Source organism: Salvia miltiorrhiza, chromosome 1 (assembly GCF_028751815.1).
Source record: "Salvia miltiorrhiza cultivar Shanhuang (shh) chromosome 1, IMPLAD_Smil_shh, whole genome shotgun sequence".
Lineage (NCBI taxonomy): Eukaryota > Viridiplantae > Streptophyta > Magnoliopsida > Lamiales > Lamiaceae > Salvia > Salvia miltiorrhiza.
The window spans coordinates 57,541,643-57,564,147 of record NC_080387.1 but is presented as its reverse complement, the minus strand read 5'-3'; the positions used below and the strand labels follow the sequence as shown (position 1 = coordinate 57,564,147).

The 22,505-nt window shown below is 35.6% G+C and overlaps 3 protein-coding genes across 3 annotated transcripts; 2 read left to right on the top strand and 1 right to left on the bottom strand.

Moving 5' to 3' along the window:
• Positions 1-441: 441 nt before the first annotated feature.
• On the top strand, positions 442-8,010 carry LOC130998056 (ATP-dependent DNA helicase 2 subunit KU70). The gene is given in 20 exon segments (XM_057923494.1): positions 442-639; positions 732-809; positions 1,620-1,736; positions 2,056-2,170; positions 2,491-2,531; positions 2,533-2,597; positions 2,759-2,876; positions 3,036-3,119; positions 3,221-3,279; positions 4,034-4,164; positions 4,239-4,282; positions 4,433-4,509; positions 4,983-5,130; positions 5,486-5,547; positions 6,182-6,242; positions 6,640-6,732; positions 6,802-6,922; positions 7,161-7,263; positions 7,381-7,567; positions 7,732-8,010. Coding segments are annotated over 20 exon segments (1,881 nt in total). The 5' UTR covers positions 442-576; the 3' UTR covers positions 7,846-8,010.
• Positions 8,011-9,577: 1,567 nt separating this feature from the next.
• Positions 9,578-12,649, top strand: LOC130998041 (zinc finger CCCH domain-containing protein 42). Its single transcript, XM_057923479.1, has 4 exons — positions 9,578-9,916; positions 10,030-10,139; positions 10,216-10,403; positions 11,892-12,649. Exons 1-4 carry the CDS (start codon positions 9,744-9,746, stop codon positions 12,033-12,035), a joined length of 615 nt encoding a protein of 204 aa, XP_057779462.1. The 5' UTR covers positions 9,578-9,743; the 3' UTR covers positions 12,036-12,649.
• Positions 12,650-12,959: 310 nt separating this feature from the next.
• LOC130998050 (importin beta-like SAD2) lies at positions 12,960-21,969 on the bottom strand. Its single transcript, XM_057923489.1, has 22 exons — positions 21,693-21,969; positions 21,367-21,502; positions 20,738-20,825; positions 20,397-20,546; positions 20,022-20,184; positions 19,431-19,615; positions 19,173-19,346; positions 18,163-18,308; positions 17,952-18,075; positions 17,688-17,862; positions 17,272-17,431; positions 17,154-17,195; positions 16,925-17,043; positions 16,648-16,846; positions 15,892-16,023; positions 15,491-15,594; positions 15,234-15,413; positions 14,930-15,069; positions 14,713-14,852; positions 14,404-14,570; positions 13,987-14,113; positions 12,960-13,900 (listed from the first exon to the last, which is right to left on the bottom strand). The coding sequence occupies exons 1-22, from the start codon at positions 21,780-21,782 to the stop codon at positions 13,734-13,736; spliced, it is 3,108 nt and encodes a 1,035-aa protein (XP_057779472.1). The 5' UTR covers positions 21,783-21,969; the 3' UTR covers positions 12,960-13,733.
• Between the last annotated feature and the right edge of the window lie 536 nt (positions 21,970-22,505).

Sequence of the window (22,505 nt, the reverse complement as noted above, 5' to 3'; positions counted from 1 at the left end):
ATTCACAATTAAAAATAGTGTTAGTCTTAAAGTTAAATTATAGAATAAAAAATACTTAACTTATATGATCAAGAGTTCTAACAGTAGATATAAGGCCAAAGTTTGAGCTATAATTTAAAAACAATTCAAATAGTTATTAGGATTTGATTTTTGAATAATGGTAAGTTTTAATCTCTAACATCGGAATCTCAAAACATAACAAAGAATACAACAATGGAAAATGAAATAAAAGAAATTAATTTGAAATTAAGAGTTTACTTTTTAATAGTAGTATTATAGATATAGATCCCATTATTTTAATTCCATAAAATTTCAGGGCAAAATTGATCGAATTAGCAAAATTTCACCCCTAAATGGTAAAACGACTAAATTAAGGGGGCAAAAACTGATACCATACAAAATGAAGCCGAAGCTTCTCAAGCACTCAGAGCAAGAGCCAAGAGGAGGCGGGATTCCGAAGAGCCAATACCGTACTATAAAATCACAAAAAAATGAAATGAAAAACCACTCCTTCATTCTACTTCTCTAAGAATCGCACCTGCTCTTCTCGACAGCCTGCTACCAGCTTAATTTTTCATGGATATCGACCCCGAAGATGTTTTTGGCGACGACGACGACCCCGAAAATGAATTCTACCAGGTTATATTGATCAAAGAAAGCAGTTCCTCTTTTCATTTTGGTGCAAATGCTCAATTCTAGCGTGCTAACAAATTGCTTGAAAAAATGCGCAGGAGAGAAATGCCACTAAAGAGTTTTTGGTGTATTTGGTGGACGCTTCCCCAAAAATGTTCTCCACCACTTGCCCTTCAGTTAGTTTTTCTTGCTTTTTTTCCCCACCCCTTAATTTTTTGTTTTGCGTTGTGTTTATTTTTCTTCCCTTCACTGGCTTAAGAATTTGTTTTATCATATGCTTCATGATTAAGACGGTATTTGGCTAAGTTTGTTTTAAAGATCTCATAGACTCCAACAACTTATAAGATATTTTAAGTGCATAAGATGTAGTTTTTGAAGAGCTTATAAGTTGTCAAAGTATTTAGATAATTGAGCTTATAAGCTAGAGATAGAAAATAAAAAAGAGATGACCTTGAAAGGGGTATATAATGAAAGTAACAAACCATAGTTGAATTATATTTATAAAATGATTACTCCGTATTACGTATAAGATTATAAAAAAATAAGTTGGGGTAGAGGAACTTATTGGGGAGCTTATAAACTCTTGAAGCTTATTTTTATAAGTTGTTAGAAGCTTATTTTGCTAAACACTTTGAAGGAGCTTATAAGCTCCTAAACAATTTATAAACTGTTTTAAAGAGAGCTTATAAGCTCAACCTAACACCCTCTAAGTATAGTTTTATTTTTAAGCTTTTATTTCTCTCTTGTTTATCTCTTTGTTCAGTTTTATTTGAATTTGTATGACATAAGCATCAAGTCCTATTTCTTATGGGCTTGTTTGGTTTGCTGGTCATTCATTCTAAACGACGATCTATGTCACTTATTTGTAATAGTTTTAAGAGTGCTGCATACTGTGCATGGACACATCCAAGCAGGATGTATTAGAATATTAGCATATATATGATTTTATGATATTCCTTCTAATGAGGGACTGATGATTTGTGCAGGAAGATCAGAACGATATTAGTCACTTTGAAGTTGCTGTCAGTAGCATATTGGCGTCCTTGAAGACTCAAATTATCAATAGGTCTTATGATGAAGTCGCAATATGCTTCTTTAACACTGTAAGCTTTGGGGCCTTTGGACTCCTATACTTTTACCATCTTTTATGAGGAAAATGGATATGTTTGATTTGTTGTCACCTTTAGATGCCCTCTTTGAACATAGGTCTTTAAGAATTATATTTACAGTATTTAAAAAATGCATGGAGAAGGAGATAAAGGTGGATAAATTATTATACTTGAAGCAAGAATCATTCACCTAGTTGCCCAAAAACCAAACTACGTTTTGTATTCAATTGATAGAACTTAATCTTTTGATTTAAAAACTAGTTTTACTACTGAAGTACCATTGTCTCATGAATTTTAAATGTTTGATTTATAGAGGGAAAAGAAGAATCTGCAGGACTTGAATGGTGTATATGTTTTTAATGTTCCTGAACGAGAGGATTTAGATCGACCAACAGCCAGGCTTATCAAAGAATTTGACTACGTACAAGGTCAGCTGTGATTAGCTTTGGTTAGCTTCATTTCCAGTAATTTATTAGAATGGAAACAGTGTATTGGATGAGAAAATTTCAAGTATGAGATTGATAATTTACCAATAACCAATCTGTGAAAAAATATGACTATGGTTTTCATTCCACATAACACTGTATAATGAAATGAAAAAAAAGAAAAAAAAAATCAATTGGTTATCCTGAAAATTATTTTGTTCTTAATTTAGAGAACCTAATGATTGGGAATTCTCATTCTATGAAAATCCTTCTTTTTGGTGTCTTGAGGCTTACCCCTTTTATCTGATTCTTTATGAGGACAGAGTCATTCAGTAAACAAATCGGGAGCAAGTATGGCATCTTACCAGGGAACTCGTGATAATTCTCTTTACAATGCTCTTTGGGCTGCACAAGCACTGTTACGGAAAGGGTATACTTTATTTGTGATCTTGCAATGAGTACTTTGATATTAAATATGGAGAATCACAATGATACCCAATTATTTAACTTTTTGGGCATATTATTTTGCTTATTTCAATTGTCAGATATTTATCTTCATATAATTTTGGTGATAATGATATATTCGATCAGGTCTACCAAAACAGCTGACAAAAGGATTTTGTTATTTACAAATGAAGATGATCCTTTTGGGAATATGAAGGGAGTGACAAAACTGGATATGATGAGAACAACAATACAACGTGCCAAAGTAAGGTGTCACTCATGCTCATGCATCTAAATTTGTAAAAAATATTGTGTTTCTTAAAGATATAGTAAAACTTTTGAGGTTTAAATATGCTGTTTTCAGCATAGGTTGTGCATTGAAAATTATGAGAAACTTGAAGAAGCTATTTTGGGTTCTTTTCAGGATGCTCAAGATCTTGGAATCTCAATTGAACTCCTTCCCTTGAGTAAACCAGATGATGACTTCAATGTGTCTACTTTTTATGCTGTGGGTTCATGCTCACAAGCTTTTCCCCTCCTCCTGATATATTTGTATTTGAGTTTATATATTTGTAATTGCACATCTGATTCGGCTTCTCATATATTCAGGACTTATTGGGATTAGAGGGAAATAATCTGGCTGAGTTTAAGGCCTTAGCTGCTGAAAGGTTTGAATCCACCAGTTTCCTTTCTAATTTCCCCTGTCTGATCTAACAAAATCTTGCCCAGGGACTAAGCTGCCTATAACTTAATTTTGCTTTGGTGATCCAGATTTTTGGTAATTATTTCTATTTGATTATAAACTTGGTTAAGTTGACATGTTCTTATGTTGTTCAACATTCCAAGCAGATGTAATTTATTCTGTTGTATAAATCCAGTTTCTTTATTTTTTGTAGAAATTTGAGTGAATCAGATGTAACTTATATTTTATGTATATGTTGTACTTTTAATTGGATAACAATGGTGATTATGGTTACAAAAGATTATTTCGCAAGTGATTACTCAGATACTTAAAGTTTGAATGTAAAGATAAAGTCAAATACCATTACCATTAAGTAATAGTTCTTATGTTTTCTCCTTATGTTTGCTTTATGCTACGTGTCTCCTTCTAACAAATCTTGTAATGATATTATTAAAGGTAATAAGTGCATCATTGGAATATGCTATTGATCTAGTAAAATAGCTGCATATTTTATTTTAAGTCAAGAGGAAAGCAGATTCATTGCTTGTGGATCCATCATTTACATTTCTATTGGTACTCAATTTATCATGGCATGCATACTTTCCAATTGGTGGTAAGGGGTTTTCCATCTTTGTTAATTACAAGAGGAGAGATGGATATTGTTGATATCAAGGGATACTTCAATTGTGCTTGCTTGTTTACTCTCTTCCATTTATCTTCACAAAGCCCTCTTGTACCAGATTTGAGGACATAAAAAATCAGCTGAGAAAGCGTATGTTCAGAAAACGCAAAGTTCGAAGAATTAACTTCATCATTGCTGGCAAATCCATTGAACTAAATACATATGCTCTTGTTCGTCCAACCAATCCTGGTCTGTTTTACTTCTGTGTTCTTCTTTGTATTCCCTTAATGTGAAGCATCTCTTATGTTTTCTTTTCCACTCAGGGAATATCACTTGGCTCGATTCAGTTACCAACCTTCCTATAAAGGTATTTTGTAAGGAAAAGTAGTTTTGCTTGAAATTTTTAGAAGTTAAGACCTTGTAGTTCTTTTCCAATGTCAATTAAAGAGTTGTATTAGTTCTAGTAGTTACTTAAACGCAACTTATGATACCAGTGTTGACTTTCACGATTTTCCAGGCAGAGAGATCGTTCTTCTGTTCAGATACTGGTGCTCTGCTGCAGGATCCTCCAAAATATTTTCAGACTTACAAAAAGTGAGGCTACTCTATTGAGTTGACCTTTATGTTAAGAAGCATTGGCTGTATAGATTTGATTCTTCAGAGCTGTAGTTCTGTATTTATGATGGTATATTAGTCTAACATGATGCCAATTGTTGAACTGAATTTGAATGTCAAAATTACGTAAAAGGAAATCTTTGTGAGCTTCAATCTGCTGCATTTCCCACCATTTAATGTTTTCTTCAAGGATAGGAAGCTAATTATCAAAATATTAATGTCATGACGTATTTAGGAAAACAATGACTACAAATTTTTGTAGCGTTTTTCTCTTTTTCAGATGGCAATGCTCTCATGAAAGCCTTTTTTATTTCTTAGATGCAATTATTCTTCTGTATTCAGGGCATTATTCCAGACAGCTTCTTGGCTTCAGTCGTTGTAAACATGTCCTTATTGCCATATAATTTGTTTATCTGATTTTGTATTCAGTAACTTGCATTTTATTTTGCCAGTGAAAATATCATGTTCACAGCCAATGAACTTTCTGAAATCAAGAGGGTGTCTACTGGGCAGCTTCGTCTCCTTGGTTTCAAGCCTTTAAGTTGCTTAGAAGATTACCACAACTTGAGACCATCCACCTTTCTTTTTCCTAGTGATGAGGTTACTATATTCTTATCACTTTTAGAATTTTTCTTGTCTTGATTATGTGCTATGAGCTCCTGTATGAATTGGGTTGATGGATTCTCAATTGAATTGTGTTCAATCAAGGAAGTTTGCATGTTGCTTGTACTAAGAGCCTAGCTAATCTTCTTGCCAATTACTCCCTCTGTCTCCCAAATGAGTTCCCATTTGAGAATGACACAGGTGACGGCTCAAAAAGGAAAAATATGGGTCACATTTGGAGGACGAAGGGAGTATTTTTTTATTCTGATTTAGCATCATTTTCTTGTTTCACCTTATATACGAATTGCAGCAATTGTTCTGATTTTTCTCTATTTTTATGGTTTTCGTGCAGGAAGTGGTTGGAAGTACTTGTATTTTCATTGCTCTACATAGATCCATGTTGCGGCTGAAGCGGTGAGTATATTTGACTAAAGGAATTATTTGAAAAGATATTATGTTTTGCTTCAGTCATTTGTTTTTGCTTCATCATTTGTGTTTTTTTTTTTTTTGGGTGCTGGGGGGAGGAGGGGGGGGGGGGTATGTTTTGCTTCAGTCATTTGTTTTTTTTTTTTTTGGGTGTTGGGGGGGGGGGGGGGGGGGGGGGGTAAAAGGTTAGGTTGAGTTACTTTCTTCCTTAGAATCATGTGGGAAACTTAAATTGAGAAGCGCCCAATTTTCCCATTGAACTTCAACAACCACTAACATATGGCTTTTCTAACCATTACTTCAAGCATATAGGTAAATGTTTGTGGGCCTGATATGAAGTCCTCATGTTATTTGGTCAATGATCCTGAAATGTGAAAAGAAATATTAGGGGATAATTAATCAAAAGTAATAATTCCCCTTCTTTGGCCCTTGTTGCCTTCCTTGACAAACCCCTCGACCCACCTTTGGGGCCTTAATTTGCTTTCTTTGCAATCTGTTTCGACCGTTTTGAGGTAACAAGTCTGCTGTCACAGGTTTGAGCAAGCGCTGTTGGATGTTGGGTTCTTGCAACGATCTTGCCTTTGAGTTTTTAATTTATATAATGTCTCACTTTGACTTGCAGATTTGCTGTTGCATTTTATGGAAGTTCCACACATCCACAATTAGTTGCATTAGTTGCACAAGTAAGAAGTCATTTTAAATAATGAAGTAATATGTTTCAGTGATTTGAGCTTAGCTTTTATATAGTTGAAACTCAACTATGAATCAAATTTATTCATCATATCTGAGATGCTATTTTGGCTTATTCTAGAATTGTGAAATTATATTCAATGAAATAAATAAACTCCTTATGTATTTTTTGTACTAGAGTATACCTGTAATCAAGATTAAGGCTTCACATAGTTTATCCCTTAGATCTTTTATCTCTTTCTTCTTATATTAGTTAGGGTATCTTTTATCTTGAGCAACGATTAGTTCAATAACTGTTCAGCATTATGACTTCAATGGTTGTTAGTTTGATTCCACTATTCCAAACAGACCAAATCTGAATATTACAATTGCCTTTGTAATTGCCTCTAGGATGAGGTAATGAGTCCCAGTGGTCAGATTGAGCCACCTGGAATGCATATGATATATCTTCCATATTCTGATGATATCAGACCCATTGAAGAGGTAATAGTACTTATGTTCACTTTCTCAATGGGAGAATTTAACATTGACGACAATATGGTGGGTCTGCAGTTACACACTGATACAACTCATTTGGCACCCCGAGCATCTGAAGATCAAATAAAGAGTGCCTCTTCGTTACTGAAGCGCATTGAACTGAAAAACTTTTCAGTATGCCAATTTGCGAACCCTGGTAACCTCTGTTTTATGGATTATCCCGAGAAACATGGATGAGCATTATTATATTTGATGTCAGTTGTCCAAAGTAATGGAGAATCAATATTTGATGTTTTGTATTTGTTGCAATTTAAGAACCAAGCAGCAGCATGGAAACAACAATCAGTGGCTGCTTAAAATCCTGAAATGATATATTTCAAGGCCAAGCCCTCTGTAGTCTGCTACTAACAACATTATTTCAATTCCTTTTACAGCCCTGCAGAAACACTATGCTGTGTTACAGGCTCTAGCTCTGGATGAAGATGAAATGCCTGATGTCAAGGATGAAACGCTTCCCGATGAAGAAGGCTTGGCCAGGTAAGTGAGATTTGATAATGTCGTAAGCTGCACTATCAGTATTCTTCTCCACCATTCTTGTTCTGTGCTTATCATTTAAATCTGTACTTAACGTTGGCTTGTCTATTCTTTTGGAAGACCGGGTGTTGTGAAAGCATTAGAAGAGCTCAAGATTTGCGTGTATGGAGATAACTTCGAACAGGAGAATGACGTGATGGGCAGTGAAAAAACAAGTGAAGCCTCCAAAAAAAGGAAAGCAATTGCCGATCATGCAACTAAGGAGTATGCAAACTATGAGTGGCCTAAACTTGCGGACAATGGAAAGGTGACACTGGCCTTTCGCTATTATTTATATCTCCCAGATTAAATAATGGTCGATAGTCTCAGTAGTAGTTTTATATTCTTATATTTATGCTTTTGGGAAAAAGTAAAATAGTTCCATTTGTGTGCGGAAATGAAGATTTAAATGGTTGTTTGTATTTTTGGCAGTTGAAGGAGTTGACAGTGTCAGAACTGAAGTATTACCTGAATGTACACAACCTTCCGGTTACTGGCAAGAAGGAAGCTCTGGTCAGCAGGATCTTGACTCACATGGGTAAATAAATCAAGGATTTTGATATTTTGGGAACTCGAGGATTTTGCCATTATTATCCACTATAATATCTACCAATCATAGAGGTTTGAACATCTTAATTTGTCTTGTCCAAAATTTATTACTCCAATATGTATCAGGTTTATAACTCTCTATGTCAGTTTTTCGCTATCTTAGGGGTTGATGCCTAAGTCCAAAAGTCTTGGATTCAAATTCTCTGTGATGCGACTTTTAAATTTTTTTATTTAATACTATTAATTTATCAAAAAAAAAAAATTAAGTAGATCCTCACAAATTGGAATTATGTCCAAAAACAATTTTTTTTTTTTTTAGTTGCCATGTAAGCTCAATTTTTCATATTTTGTTAGTCAAAATTTCAGCTTCAAAAAATGTTGTCGTTTTGAACTTAGACTTAAAAAATTGAGTTTTACATATGTATTTATCCGTGAAGCCATATCGAATTCGGCTTTCTGATCATCAATTTGTATAGATTTGGCCAACCTCATATCATATAGATGGCTAAAGAGTCGGCATCCATTCAGAAAGCAGATTACCAAATGCCCCTCAAATTCAGTAATTCATTTGTTTGCTACTGATCTAAATTTCGGTCAAATACCAAGCTAATATATAATATGGTGTGTCAATTTTGACGTGGCATATTTATTCTTGCGTGACAATTAATTGGAAAAATAATATTTTTATTTAATTTCTTATCAATAAAAAAAGAACACAAAGCAAATAATCCAAATTGTCAATAATTTAATATATTAAATCAAGTATTTTTTTAAGTTGAATTAATTAATTGAATAAATTCAATAATAGTAAGGGGATTTTTCGACTTTAGGTGTGTCAGCCAAAAAACATTTTAATTATTAATAACTTAATATAATCTAAAAAATTATTTAGCTAAGTAATAAAGTTTATTAAATTTTCATTATCTAAAGATTAATTATTTTATAAACTATTCTCTTCGTCCCACGAATCTTGACACGTTTGGATTCGGCACGGGAATTAAGGAGTTGTAGATTATTGTTTTAAGTGTGTAGTTAATAAAATATAAAAATGATAAAGTAGCAGAGAGAAGGTAATAAAAGTGATAAAGTAGGAGAGATAAGGTAATAATTAATAACCAAAATGGAAACGTGTCAAGATTCGTGGGATGGCCCAAAAAGGCAAAATGTGTCAAGATTCGTGGGACGGAGGGAGTATATATATTTATACTATTGAATGACTTCTATTTTATATATTGGAGTAATCAGTTGTGAAATAGTGAACTAGAAAAAAATTGATTTAAACTTGAGAGTTAAAAAAATACTATTATTTGATTTGATATATTAAGTTATTGACAATTTGGGTTATTTGCTTTGTGTTTTTTTTATTAATAAGAAATTAACAATAAATACGTCACGTCAAATATTGGACACGTCATATTAGTCTGATATTTGACCAGAAATTGGATTAGTAGCAAAATCAGATAAAATCTAAAGTTTAATAATTTTCACGCTACAGTTCAAAGTTTGTGTGCAAAATCAAAATTGGATGAAAATTCAGTATTTTATGGGCAATTAACCCTAAAAAAAATTACATCATGTGAAAAAATTTCTTAAGATGTCCCAATCTGGTACGAAGCCCAACAATAAAATCTCATTCCCAATTTAACTGAACCCCAAACTTTGGCCCAACTAAAAAAGTAAAAGACCCACATAATAATACATCTCGCCTTTTTTTTTTTTTTCTGAAAAAAAAAGAAAAAAAGAAAAGAAAAGAGAGAGGCTGTCGCCCTTGTCTTCTTCTTCTCTTTCCTCACATTATTATTCATTCCCGTCAAAATTTGAATTTCTCTCTTAAATCCAGCGAACCCTCGCCGTTCAACACTCACTGCCGCCGCCTTCATCTCACCATTCTCGCCATGAATCCCTTGACATTGGTGAAACGTATTCAGAATATAAACAAAAGGGAGGCAACTCTAGGAATATCAGAAGATGCATCATGGCATGCTAAGTACAGAGATTCTGCTTATGTTTATGTTGGTGGCATCCCCTTTGACTTGACTGAAGGTGATCTCCTAGCCGTCTTTGCGCAGTAAGTTTGTATCTTTTTCTTCCCCTGCAGCTGCATATATACAGTTTCTCTTTGTAATTTATTGTGTTGATAGGATTTGATTTTTTTTTTTTTTGTGCTCAATTTCTATGTAGGTATGGAGAGATTGTGGATGTTAACCTAGTCAGAGACAAAGCTACTGGAAAGTCCAAAGGGTTTGCTTTTGTTGCCTATGAGGATCAAAGAAGCACAAATCTCGCTGTTGGTCAGTCTATTTACCTCATGCCTCAATTTTATTCTTCTGAATATGTCTTCCATGTCTATTTTGGGTAAATGCGCAGACAATTTAAATGGAGCTCAAATTTTGGGTCGGACTATTAGGGTTGATCACGTGACCAAATACAAAAAGTTGGAGGAAGAGGATGAGGAAACAAAGCAGCAGAAGAGGGAGGAACGAGGTGTCTGTCGAGCTTTTCAGAAAGGAGAGTGTAATCGCGGAGACAGCTGCAAATTTTCTCATGATGAGCAAGTATGTATTTAAACAATGATTTTTTTACTGCTCTTACAGTCTTACTTTATGGTTCACACTTAAGTGCTATGCTAAGTTTAAGGGGTATAAATTTGTATGTTCAATGTAAAACATGTTAGTTTGTAATAAAATGATATTGATTTTATGGTTATGGTGTTGCATTTGTTGCTCCGTTAGTTCAGGTGGAGGAGGTTCTGATTATTCTTGAGCTTACCGCTGTCAGGATAAGAAAAGAAAAAAATATCAGTTGCTTCAAATGTTATTGAGCTGCCAAACCTGTTACAATTTCTTTTTATATTATTTCATATAAAATTTGCCTAGTGTCAGCAAATTATTGTAAGAAATGATTGTTCAATCATATAAGGGAGTTTAGTGGTTTGAAAACCTTACCTACCTATTGGTTGGTTCAACGAGGAACCTGAGCGTTTCAGTACTGAACTTAGCTGCAACCTAATGGTCCAAATGGTCTTTATTTTTTTTTTATAATAGAAAAACCAGCTGCATAAGAGTTAAAAGATGGAAACATGGTAGAAAGATGACGTTACCATTGCTTTTAGATTGCTGAGTTAGGCTAGACTTAAGAAATATCTGCTCATTTTCTTTGTTTGAACAGTTTAGAGTTCAGTACGAAACAGAGAATTTTATCATGTGCTCAAGAAGAAAATGTTACAGGAAACTGTTAGACATGAATAACAGCTAGGACTTTGTGGAGAATGGTATCTTAGGATAGAGGGATTTTTCTGTAAGACTGATTGTGGCTACTTATAACATGGCTCAGAAAGATTGATAGAATTTAGCTAGATGGTAATTATGCCTACAAGGCATTATGGAAATATGTCAAAAGTTACAAGAAGATTAGGATCTCTCTTTTTCTCTTACCCTCTTGTTTAATGTTAATATTCTTCTAATCATTATACACTGACCAACATGTTAGAAAGCTATAAAACCAATAAGTATGTAGTCTTACATTTCTATGGTTGTTCATGTCCCAGAAACATGGGACCAAATATATAAACAGGTAAGGTAAGTAGAAAATTTTACTCCATAAACCATTTGATGTGTGACTGCATGTTTTTAATAATAAGTTTATTTGGTCGTTCCGCAAATCTTCAATATCTGGAAAGCTTCGCTAAACTAGATATCTATTTCTCTTTATCCCTTGTTAATCCATTCAACATGTGTTTTAAGTTCATATGATTTAGTTTTTTACTTGTAAATCCATTCAAACATGTATTTATGCTCATATGATTTAGTTTTCTACTTCTACAATCGGGGAAGTGCTTCATGTTAAACATTATCTGGTTATATGGTCTTGTGAAATTGTTAGGTACAACAGATATGACTGATTGTCTTGGTTTTAGATATTGATTTGTTCCTTAATGGAAAGGATTTGGTGAAGGCATTGGTTGATTTAGCTTGTTCCTATGATTTAGTCTTGAGCTCAAATACCCCAACTCCCTCATATAATCTTCACTTGTGTTGAATCAGAGAGCTGCTAATACGGGATGGGGTGCTGAAGAAGATAGACCTTCAAAGTGGGTGCAGGACAAGTTTCAAAATCCAGAAATGGATAGAAGATCTGGGCGACCTAATCATGCTGAGCAGGTCATCTCGTCAAGGTCATGGAGGTAGTGACGGCTATCGATATTCACAGGGGAAGGGCAATAATGAAAGAGCTGAATTTAATGCAAAAGATGATGAGAGAAGAGTTGTTAAAACACAGTTGGAGCTTAAGGATACACGTGATGGCTCAAATACTGATAGAAGGTCGAGGTCCAGCTACAGTGAGCCAGACTCCAGGGATGAACGTGATTGGAGAAGTGAGAAGAGACCAAGAAAATATGAGTCTGAATCCCATCACCGGGAAGACAAATATAGTAGAGGAAAAGACAGTAGGTCAGATCGTGATAGAGATACTTTTGGGCACCATCATAGAAGAGTTAGAGATGAGAGTGATAGATGACATGGTTGATGAATCTCCATGAATGCTTATTTCGTTGATGTCATGCTGAAGTAGAGAAGTCAGCTATAACACCTTTGTCCTCGAGAATTGTGTACTCAAAAGTAAAATGCAGACTGCCATGGTTTGCTGATCGGAAATGTGTTACCTTCGATAGAGAAAACATGCACTGATTCTACTGTCCAGTTCATCTTGAAGTGACTTTCATGTAATGATGAAGTGAAACGAATGATGTCTCATTACAATGACCATAATTTTGCGTGTTATATTCTGCATGGCGGTGAAATCGTGACCTCACAATCGTTTTACAGAGTTTGATGCCTTGTTAGCTATAGGGGTTTGATATTGTTGTGGAAAGAATCACATTGTTGTAATCTGATTTTGTGTAACATGTATACTTCTTTTTTGAGCAAACAATACAAATGTTATCACCAGAATCACAAATATTTCCGATACAAACTATTATGAATCTTATAATAAAGAAGCCAAATGCATCATACCAATAGGATCACTAGTAAACCAATATTAATGGTTTGCTATAGAAAGAGTGTTGGCAGAAGATGGCTTAAGCGTTGGTAAAGATCAAAGGTACAGACTGAAAAACACAATCAATACGTTTATTGTTGAGCTGAATAAGTACTTTAATTACAAACAAATGAATAAAGATGGACAACCACGAGCAAAAAACAAAGCGAAAGCAAGAGAGACGAGGTACAAACGGCGAGAATAAATTGAATATTTTTTTCTCTCCCAAAAGTGACGACACAGGTGAAAAGAATACAGTCGGTTTACATTCCGCAGAAAATTCAGCTATGCACTGCACCTCGCGAAAGATCAGAACCTCTCAACTAGACAGACCAACGCTGGAAAAAATAAATAGGCACAACAACATCCAGAGACAAAAATTTTAGGACGCGACCCATCCAAAAAAAATACAAAGTACAGCAACCGACTACCTATCAAGACACGACTGAGGATGCATATGCATTTCACTCTACCTGCCGAACCAAAACAGAAAGGATTTCAAAAGTATGAACTTTTTTTTTTACCTTGACGAGAAACTGTCATTTGTATAAGAATGGTACAAATGGACACCTGCAAGGACCAACAGGCAGGCAATTGGAACCTTCTGATGTAGAAGAACCAATTCACAAGACAATCATTTACCAAAACGGCACCTAGCTAATCGATGCCAGGATCCGAGGCCCCATTGAGATAGATACCTTGGGAAATGCTAGAACCTGATTGACCACATAATCATAGACCCCAAGAGCCACAATTGAGCAACCCCAGAAAATAGGAAATTGGACGACCATCAGCTTCCTTCAACATTGTGACTGACCAAAAAATTCAGAGGGATCCGACGACTATCATGAAGCAGCAGCAACTGCACCTGTAGCCTTCTCCAATTTTTTCTTTTCAATCTCCACCCTTCTTAGTTCAGCATGCTGCGCAACACCATTTGCAAGAGCCTGATAATGAAAATCAAGTGTTTGGCTAATGTTCTGGAACCTCAAGGGATCCGATGCTTGCAGGACTTCAGAACAAAACACAGCAGGAATTAGGATACCCCCAAGTAAGAAAATATTTGGCTACAAAATAGCATAAACAGCAGCAGCTTACCTTTGATAGTATCCACAAAGAAAATGAAAGGGTCAACATCATCAATTGGTGATTGCAATTCTTCGTCATCACTGAAATCATCATCTGAATCTTCATCATCAAATTCAGTGCTACGGAAAGCCTTAGCCTGCATCCAGTTAGTGATAACAACATGAATATTTTCAGAAAGCAGCATCACAAAATCTATGACTTTTAAGAATCTATCTTGTTTCCTAATACGATACAAGCTTCATGTCCTACAATCTATGCCTAATTTATTTGTATAGTACATTACATTATAAACGAAACTTAAGTCTTACAATTTAACACAGACTTCATCATCTTATTCAATTCTCGACTACAATTCTCATCTGAACCTGGCTCACCTAGAGAATAGAAGGATCTCAAATACAATTCAAATTTTTCTAAATTACCCACCCTGGCAGCCAACTTCTGAAGTTTAAGGCTCTCAGCTTCGTCACCATCCTCAGCATCAACCCCCATCTCTTTGTCGGTATCATCACCATCTTCCTCATCATCACTTTGAAAATTGCTCATATCATCATCTTCTTCGTCACCATCTTCTTCCTCCTCCTTAGCAGCCTCTGTTCAAAGAAACGAAGTAAAAACACACATACAATATAGAAATTGATAATCCACAGAACAGGGATGATCTGCAGATGAAAAAAGCAGGCCTGAAAAGCAATTTGAAAAATTAGCAGCAGATGAAGTAATAAAAGCATGAACCTGCTACTTGATCCTTATACGCAACAAGCAGATCAAGAGTAGACTTAAAAACACGTTCCAATGCTTCTCCTGGTAGCTGATCAGCAGGAAGAGGAAGCAATGATGTCAATCCCAAACAGCATACCTTTTTATCGTGTTCTCTGCAAGCACAAAGATATATAAGTAACTTTTCAGCATTAAGCAGGGTTCAGATACAACCAAGAAGATATACAAGTACCTTTTAAAATTAGCTCGTGCTCCACTTTTCTTTGTTTGTTGCAACATCTGGAACCAGAGATTGAAAACTTCGGTGGCAACATTAAGCTTTTGCAGTATGTTGAGGGTCAATGATGCATTATAGTACAAAGCATCAGCAACCTGTCAAAAGCCATTACCCTTATCTTTATCAGACAATTGGCCAGAGGCAGTAAATAAAATATCGCAAGATCCACACTGACATGTCATTTGTAACATCCCAAAGTTTACATACGTATAGCCAGATAGCCTGGAAATGAACACGAGAAAAGCATGGACATCCTTACCACTTCCATCAATAGGCATTTCAAGTAAGGCTTGTCAGTACGACGCAAGCGCTCCACACTTATTCTCAAGTAAGGCTCAACCCAGTGATCAACCTGACCTCTGCAGTTCTGGAATAATACTTGAATGAGCTTAGGTGCTGGCTCAATATCACCGTCTTCCAGATTTTTATCACCCATGACCTGCATGATTAGCATAAATCATTAGTCCTGAAACAATCAACTGGGTAAGGGATAAATTTGATAAAGCACTAACTTACAGATGAAATCATGTTCCAAAGGCTTTGCTGGTAATCCGGTTCCTTGCATGTGAGAAAATGTGCTGTACTTCTTGATATGTAGTTATCTAATGGAACTAAGATATCTGAGAATTCCACAAAAATAACAAGGTGTAAGGGAAGCTAAACGAAGTGATCTAACATCTCAGTCTCTTCATAGTTCAATACAAGTGGGGGGCATAACATCAACAGGATCAAAACTATAGTTACAGAAGAATTTACATCCTTTGGGCAGTACCAAACTAAAAGAAAATACATGCATCACAAGCACAACAGAAAAGACAAAGGGTTATTAATTATTAAAAAAGCATAATAAACAAACACAACAGAATACACAGCCATGTAGTGATGAATAAAGGCTTTGCCAGAAAATTGCAGCATACTTGGGAAAAAATCAATGGCCCAATCAGCCAGCGCTTCCATCATCAATGGCCAAAGGCTCCACATCTCGAGTGATATAGTAGGTGAGAAGAAAGTCATATATGACACTATCTCCAAAACTTCCTCAAAGACCTCTGAAAAAATGCATTCAATGAAACAATAAAGAGGAATGATTAGAGATTAGCATTTAAAAGACCATCTGATATCACTTCAATCTCAGGTATACCAATCAAACCACTTCGTGCATAAATTATCTCATCGATTTATAAGACACAGGAATATCGTCAAAGTCCTTTCTAAATTTCATGACAAAGATTCATAAAGATGCATTTAGAATACCTATGTATCAAGTCGAAAAACACCAGTAAGGATAGAATTAGGATCGCGAGGATTAGTAATGATTTAAGGTACAACAGAAGATAAGATTAGAGAGAGAGATCGAACATGGTTTTGTCAGGTACAAACAAGACCAAACATGGCCATATCCCATATGTGGCAAATCCTCGATTAACATGTTAGTGGAAGGTGTACAAAGAGCGGTTGACCTTAAGATTATTGTATCATCTAAATCTAAAGATATGACAAGTACAAAGAACGGGTACGATTATGAATTATACTAGATATAATGATGGTTGCAATTGAATTGCTACTTGAGATTAAGAAATACAAGTTTTGACAAATTGTAGCAGCAAAGTGAGATGTATTGAGATCAAAATACACAAAGTAATGACTAAGCATAATGAGCATATGACAGCTACCTTGTCCATCAGTAGTCAGCATTCTGCGCATTATTGGCAGTAAAGTAGGCTCAATGTGAATAAATAGATCAGGCAAGCTATTGACCGACTCGAGGATTGTGCTTATGGCACGCAAGCAACCAACAGCAGCCAAAGCACCAGGATCATCACCTTCCTCATCTGCCTCGGCGGTATTCATGCATTTCCAAAATGCAGCAGCCTGAAAATCAAATAGTAATCATTAAAAGGACAACAGAAATGACGTCAACATACTCATATGCAGGCAGATTAGCATTACCAAGTTTTGGCATAGCCCAAGGGCATATGGAGCCATCTCCTCTCCAAACTTATCAACTATTGTCTCGAGTGTAAACACAAGATCTTCATTCTCAACCTCATTCATAAGTTTAAAAAACTCTGATAAGATTTAAGAAGAAAAAGAAACTCAGTTAGCATGCACCATGTTGGATAAAGACCAATAGTGATAGGACTTTGAATTTTTTGAGAGGGTGATAGGACTTATATACCATCAAGTAGTTGTGGAAGAATTGGGCGGATCTCACCCAAGTCTGTCAATTAAAATAATATTTGAGTCAGTGACAAGTCCAGATAAACATAAAGCAATAGAAAGCCAGGCAAATGTACCACTGCAGGCTTCCACAAAAGATCGCAGGGCAAAGACAGAATCAACACGAACAGGAAGTTCCGGGTCACGCATCCCAGCAACAACGCTGTGTAATGCTCTTCGGAAGTTGTTTGGGTCGGAAAAATTGATGTATGCATATTGTCCTGCAACCCATGCAGCCTAGAATACGGCATATTTCCAAAGGAAAAGCAGAAATGCACAATATCATAAATCAAGTGTTACAATAGCTGCGTATTTTACAAGAAATAGACATTAAAATTCCTTTAATTTTACACTTTGCTTATCATATTATGCATCAGTCTTCACAGGACTACATTGGAGCAAACAGAGCTGGACTTAAAAATTAATTAGCTTCAACAGCAGTTAGAACCTCAAGAAGGTAGAAACAAAACGAAAAGTGAATCTAACCTTAGGCTCTAAGATGCCCTACAGGACTGCTAAACTCGGGGAAAACATGCTGTACAAGCATACGCTCCAGCTCAGATTTGTATGGTTCTGTTTGCTTTAGTTTGTCACACAAAGCTCCAATAGCAAGAAGAGCACCATCTTTCTGTCTGAAGGACTTATATTCTGGTGCTGCCTCATCATATCTAATTTAAGATAAGTGGATACATTTCCATCAATCAAATACAACTTATTTGTATCACTCGATTAATAATAAGTACCATGATTTACATACCTCTTAAAAACCTCTACAATAAACAATAAGAACTTTTGAAGATTCTCCTTTTGACGTTTCCTTACCAACTCACTGACGAAATCCATTGCAGCAGTTCTAGGACTGTATAAATCCTCAATTATGTCTACAAAAAGGTACAAATATTAAATACGGTTCCAATATCCAAGCAAAAAAAAAGAAAACTAAAAATGAGATGACAGTGTTAACTCACCATATCCTTTCCTCACATACTCATGGGGGTCTTCATCCCAGAGCCTTTGATCGTTGTCACTGAAGCACATCAGGGGAAATATGATCTCGAAAAGAACAACATCAAGTCTTGGTTGCAGCTGACTATACATATTACTTTTCGAGATACTGCACAATAGTTGGAACATCAGATAAGGCTTGTAAAGATCATTGGAACAACAGAATTGTCAGACTTCTCAACAAATAATCTAAAAGCCAGTAACCTTTATATGTATAAGGAAAAAAGTGATCAGAAAGTATTTAAAAACCTTCAAACGTGCATTAATATTTGCAAACTTGGTTCAAGTATCAAGGAATAAACCTGATAGATACAAATTTTGCTCAAAGGGAATTGCAATCAAACAAACTCAAGCACAAGCACAAGCACAAGCAAGCACAAGGGTACATTAGCTTCAAGCTGCTCACATTATTTAGGAGAAAACAAAGCGGAGATATTTTAATATTGTGAATATTAGTCTTAGGTAAACTCAGGATCGACCCTCTGACATGGTATGTGCGAATTAAATGGAATATCTAGCGATGGAATAATTCGTTCTTTTTGTTATTAAGATCTGTCAGTTGGGACAAAACAAAAGCACAATCTTCACTTTACTACAACTAGAGGACAGAAAAACTACATTTAGCCTCTAATAATCTACTCTTATATAAACTTCAAATTTGAAATTAACTCAACAATTGGGGTACGAGTTCATTTTCATAAATTACACTTGGATTTATTTTAAAAGTTGTTACCCACATATTCCTCAATCATACTGCTCATGCCCAGAGTATTGGTAATCGACTAATCGTAAATCGTAATAAATATTTATGTGCTTGCACCATAGTTTGTTGCTGCCCATTCTAGACAATAGTGGGTAGGTACTAAAGTCCCCTATCTCATACACAGAGATAAATATATGCTCACGAAAACAGGCTGGGGAAGGAATTGAGAGAGTAATAAAGTAAAACACAAACACAAGATTGATTACGAACCTATTGCTAAGATATTGCAAGATAAGATTGATAACTCTGTCAGGCAAATAGCCTCCAACACGGATCACATTTAACAAATTTAGATGGCACTCCAAAATCTTCCCTGCATAATTCTTCTGGAACATTTGGGCAAAAGCTTTGTTTTCTGGGTTTTGAAGTTTTACATCCCCAAACCTGGGAGAAGCAAGGGAAAACAGGAGCATTAATGAAATCAAGTCCAACTCCATGGTCATAGAATGACGATAGATAAGAACCTACCGAGTGTAAAGGCGGTTTAATATGTGAACAGTCCACTTCTTTACTTTCCACCATCCCCATGTTTTTCGTAGCTCGGGATCTTCAGGTTGTCCTTCTGCAGGGACAGGCCTCTCCAATATATTCAAGAAAAGAATCATCCAGCCATTGAATACATTTGGATCAAATAACTGCTTTGGGATCTCCAACTGGCATTAAAGGTACCGGAGTAGTTGAGAGAGATGACAAGAGTAGGATGTTGCAGGAATCAAATGTACTAAACTTGATGCCAAATACAGATCTGTTTTGGTAAGGCTTTCACAAAGAAATCAAATAAATGGTAGCTAACAAAAAGTTCATTTTAATAAGCAAAATGTGATGATACATCTGCCCATGGTGAGTTAGAAAAGGACGTGACAATCCAGAGGAAATGGGTAAGATCTACACATTTGTCATGCACAAGCTCTTTATCTCAATGGCTGCAAAGTATTACCAGGTAAATAATAATAACAATAGCAATAACAACAACAACAATAATAATAATAAATGCTCTAATACAACAAACTTCAACTAGCAGCCTAGAAAATAAGCTTGAACCAAAGGAGATGTGCTTACATAGATAGATGACCAAAATATTTTGCAAATCAGCTTGATCAAATCTGCTACTTCAATCGAGGGGTTAGCAACCTGAACGAGCCGGTTAAATATATTAAGGAGATTGGGAAATGTTTCTTCCACAATGTGATTAACTGGTAATCTCTCGTCATCTGATTTAAACCTGAAAATGACAAACACAGTCAGCACAAGCATGACCATAATGCCAGCATATCCATCAATTGAAATAAGTCATATGTTTCTTCATCTTAAAAATTATTGTTCCTAGTTTATAACCAAACACTTCCTGCATCAACCACTTTTACCACAATTAACAATGCCATGGTTTTCACCACATGATATATATTTCAGACAGAAAACAACATATGAACTCACTCGTATTTCCTGGAGAGAATCCTAAGCACAAACAAAGCTCCATAAACTTGCTGATCCTGCAAATTATGCTTCACCCAGTGCAAAAGAGCTGGCCATTGTTCTGGGTAATCTGCATGTACAATTGTTTTCAAGCACTCACCCAGCTGTGCTCTGTTTAAGAATGGATTAAATTCCAAAGTTAGTGATCTAAACAGACATTCTACACCAGCTTATTCAAGTGTCATTGCTGCTTTGACGTAAATGTGCTTCTAATCAAATTGTATCATCAAAAGGCATAGTTTAAGAACACAACCAGCACCCAATTAACAAGCCAACAGTAAAGTAGGTAAAGGTAATGGTACCTTAAAATTGGTGGAACCTGAGCAATAAAGTTCAGTATGTTCTGTCTCACAACTTCCTTGTCCTCAGGCAAGATCCTTGATTGTTGGCCTACAACCCCGTGTAACAAGATTTATTTTAGTATCAAATAGAAGTTCATCAAAACATAAACATAATTTGGCTAGCACAAATAGATTTGTATCTAAAACTATCAGTTTGCTTCATTAAAATGAACAATGCCAGCTCCTGAGAGATAGACAAGAGAAAACTACTAATGTCTGCAGTAAATCTCCAGGAAGAAGGAGCTGCAAATGCTCGGAACAGATCTGAAAGGCATAATCTTTTATTACTTTAGATGGAACTCTCTGAAGAATTCCAATCCTTGAGTATTATGTGTGGTCTTACAGACAGATAGATACAAGGATAGTTTGGCTTGCAACTAGACCCTATAAAGTTAGTAGAAAGTTTTATCTCAAATTTCTTGGCCAAGATATCAAACCACTACTTCAAAAAAACATTGCAAATAAATATTCAAATTAACTCGTCCATTCACTATTTCCAAGTATCCCAAGAATCTGAAACCAAAAATAGAACTCCTGACAGGAAAAGATTCAAACGATAAAACTTTTTTGCCACGGATTCCTAAACGTACCTGCTTCATGAGAAACCCAATTTTTAGCAATGAAATTCTTGAAGGTAATGCTAGCGACTTGTCTAACCGCTATATCGCAGCTGACTTCTACTATGATCTGCAACAGCCTCACTAAATGCTGCGGCGCATACTGAATCTGCAAAAGGTACACCAAAGATACACAAGAGTCATTCCTCACTCATTTCCAGCAACAAGCATCAATCATCAATCATGCAAACTGTGAAAGTAAATTGCCACCCAGTTCATCATAGCTCCTACAATCTTCTAACCAAGAAATGAAAAACACAATCAATGAAAACTGAAGCAGAAGCAATCAAAAACAGAACCTGATTGAGACTCTCTTCAGCGGCCCTCCGTTGGTCAGGATTGGTGCTGAGTGCACCCTGCAGGATCAAAGCCAAACTCGGGAGATCCATCCCGCAATTCTATAGCCACAAAACAAGGACGGAGAAACGAAGGGCGAATAAAAATCTAAACCCCAGGAGAAGAAGATTCCGTGATGGAATTATTCGTATTGATTTCTCTTTCTAGGGTTTAGAGAGAGAGAGACAAGCGAGGAGAGACACCGGGAGAGGAAGGACAGCGAGGAATGTGTGTGCGCGTGTGTGCGCTAAGTATTTAAATGATTAGGGTTTAGTGAGAGTTGTTTAACTAACAGTTTATATTATAATAAAATTATTTAAAATCAAAATGTAACAGCGCTGTATAAATTAGTGTGACTCCGTTTCCCGTTGGCCGTTGGTCGTCAAATTACGCAAGTCTTCGCTCTCTTCTTCGAATTGGATTACATTTGTTGTGTAAATTTCTGTGTAACGCCAACTTGCATTGTTTAAATTATACACTATTTTTGTTTATATACGGAGATACAGTAGTTATTATTTTTGGATTTCCAACCTATTAAAATAGAGACTTTCCAGCAAATTGCAGCTTTCATAAAGGTTGGGCAATTTTTTATTTAAGATTATTCGACTCATTCTTATAGGGCATTTTGATGAGCTCATCCATATCCATTTACATTACTTTGGCACCTAAATAACTTCAATTTCTTTTGGAATTTCGTTATTATATTTTGTTACAGCAATAATCTAATAAATCTTGTTTTCGATTGCATAATATTATTTCGTAACGAATATAAAATT